Raw genomic sequence first — 2665 nt, 5'->3', positions numbered from 1 at the left:
ATCTAAAACAGACTCAGAGATCAACCCAGGGACAAGCACCTCGCTCCTCACTCCTCTCTCTTCCTCTCCACTTGGATATTATTCGTCTGACCGAAGGCCGCCTCCATCATCAAGTGACAGCCCTCTCCTATTTATTTGCTTATAAACCTGTTACAATAAATGATCATTGGAGCAACGTCAGCCGAGCATTTTAACAACGAGCTGCAACCACTTTTTTTTTTGATGAATGACATTTCTGCTGCTGTGGGGAGGATGCACGGCTCATTTTGAGCAGTCGCTCGTCGATTGCATTCAGATTCTTTCATTTTGTGCGTCTTGCTTATAAAAAGGTTTAGAGACAGTTATTTAGAGACAGTTGCTGAGTTGCATGCGGATTTAGCTCCGACACAACTCATTGGTGCTCCAGCCCCCCTTTGGACAAGTGTTGTGTGGGTTTTTTTTTTTTTCCTTTTTTTTTCCTCCCTTCGTCTTGCACGGCTTAATGATGGAGAGGATAAGAAAAGAGATGATATTGATGGAGAGAGGTCTGCACAGTCCGGTCGCAGGGAAGAGGCTCGCAGACACGCCTGGAAATTCAGTGCTGGAGGCCCTGGAAAACTCTCAGCACAGCGGACGGCTAAGCCCGAGAATAACTTCGGCTTCTCTCCATGGAAACCTGGGGGACATCCCGACGAAAGGCAAATTTGAAATTGAGAGTCTTTTCGGTTCACACCACAACAGTGAGAATACCTCCTCGGCGGAAATTTCCTCGTCAGAAAGCAGGAAGAAGATGAGCCTTTACTCCGAAGTTTCGCCAGATTCAGATATTAACAGTGATGTGGAGGTGGGATGCCCTGCGCACCGCTCCCCGAGCCAGCACAAGGAGAACAACAAAGGTAACATTTTATTCTTTTACTCCAGGTTGATCTGGTTTTCATGTCAGCTGTAGTTTGGTGTTAATATACCGGGGATTATCATTCTCTGCTTCTTTTCAAAAAAACTAAATAAGAAAAAGGGAATTTTATTATTATTATGACTATTACTATTATTATTATTACTATTATTATCATCGCTTCAGCCCCTTTCCAGAATTTTGCTACATAATTGTACTACAATGCAGAAATGTAAAAGGCCTATTAATTAAAAATATGTGTTGCATTTGCCTCTTGACACAAATTTGACATCAATCAGTTTTATTATTGTTATTATTAATAATATATCAAATTTACTGTAGGCCCACACACACGTGTATTATTTCAAAAAATATTCATATCAATAACAATTTCTCTCTCTTTTTTTTAAGGTTTTTCAGACAGTAATTCTGGCTCTTCCAGCTCAAACTCCCTCTCGAATATGAACGGTAATTCAACGGGAGGATCAAACAATTCAAATTCCGACCAAGTGAGAAGGTATCGGACTGCTTTCACCAGAGAACAAATCGGAAGACTGGAAAAGGAGTTTTACAGGGAAAATTACGTTTCGAGACCAAGAAGATGTGAATTAGCCGCAGCGCTAAATCTGCCCGAAACTACGATTAAGGTACCGATTAATCTTCATTATTCTTGTCCACTGTGTGTCTCTGTGTGTGTGTGTTTGTGTGTGTGCATGTGTTTGTGCAGAGAAAGCACTGATGTCAGTATAAAAAAGAATCACTATTATAATACTCTGCAGCAGAAAATGCATCCATTATTAGATTATTATTTCTGCAGTGTGATATTTTTTATTTTTAACCTGTACACAAAATAACGCTGTTACTCACTGGTCACCCCATTGGATGCTAATCAATTCAACCGGTATGTTTACAATTCATTTATACGCCAGGCCTACTTCTTCTTCTTTTATTATTTTTTTTTAAAATGACTGCGAAAAAACAAATATTCTCCACTGACACATTTAAGTTAATTGGTTGGACTCCTGCAGCATGCGACAACTGATCCTTTTCATGTTCAGTGACCAGAGCATTTATAGGACATTTTAAATCTCAGTGTCTGAGCACACGCTGCACCACACACTCCTCAAGGCAGGGCTACATGTAGAGCTCGGAAACAAACATGGCAGCTTCAATATGGGCCTTGTTTTGACTCTGTGTGCAGGTGTGGTTCCAGAACAGGCGGATGAAGGATAAAAGGCAGCGTTTGGCGATGTCCTGGCCCCATCCAGCAGACCCCAGCTTCTACACTTACATGATGACGCACGCGGCAGCTACAGGAAGTCTACCTTACCCTTTCCACTCGCACATGCCTCTACATTACTACCCGCACGTCGGTGTCACGGCAGCAGCAGCCGCCGCCGCCGCCTCGGGGCCGCTCGTCACCTTTCGCACTTCCATCCGGCCCCTCGATACCTTCGAGCCGCTCTCACCAACCCTACTGCGGCCAGAGCTCTTGTGCAGCTTCCAGGCACCCGGGATTCTACCAGTCACGCAGCCTAATATCTTCAGCGGCGGCATCGGCGCGGCTGCGGCTGCGGCGGCGCGGCGCGGTCAGCGCCCGTCAGCACGGCCTTGTTCGTGTCTGAGCGCCACAGCAGCCAGCGGCGAGCGCGGTGGGCTCCCGGAGCTCCAGCGCTGACTTACCTGCACAGCATCCGGCAAAGATCCGAGAGTGATTCTGCCGTATTCTGCCGCGTTCTCAGCAAAGACCTCAGTCCGTGCGAGCAACCAGGATGAAGAAAGATCTCTTCTTTT

At 45.4% G+C, this 2665-nt stretch overlaps 1 protein-coding gene across 1 annotated transcript; it reads left to right on the top strand.

Moving 5' to 3' along the window:
• Positions 1–481: 481 nt before the first annotated feature.
• evx2 (even-skipped homeobox 2) lies at positions 482–2654 on the top strand (the record flags this gene model as incomplete). The annotated part of the gene is given in 5 exon segments (XM_035677120.1): positions 482–875; positions 1283–1518; positions 2073–2509; positions 2511–2548; positions 2551–2654. Coding segments are annotated over 5 exon segments (1209 nt in total), but the record flags the coding sequence as incomplete, so codon positions are not given.
• Between the last annotated feature and the right edge of the window lie 11 nt (positions 2655–2665).

The sequence above is a fragment of the Morone saxatilis genome, unplaced genomic scaffold (assembly GCF_004916995.1).
Source record: "Morone saxatilis isolate NCDOM2014 unplaced genomic scaffold, NCSU_SB_2.0 Contig5, whole genome shotgun sequence".
In the NCBI taxonomy this organism is placed as follows: domain Eukaryota; kingdom Metazoa; phylum Chordata; class Actinopteri; family Moronidae; genus Morone; species Morone saxatilis.
The sequence above is the reverse complement of the archived record's forward strand: the minus strand, read 5'-3'. Positions and strand labels throughout refer to the sequence as shown.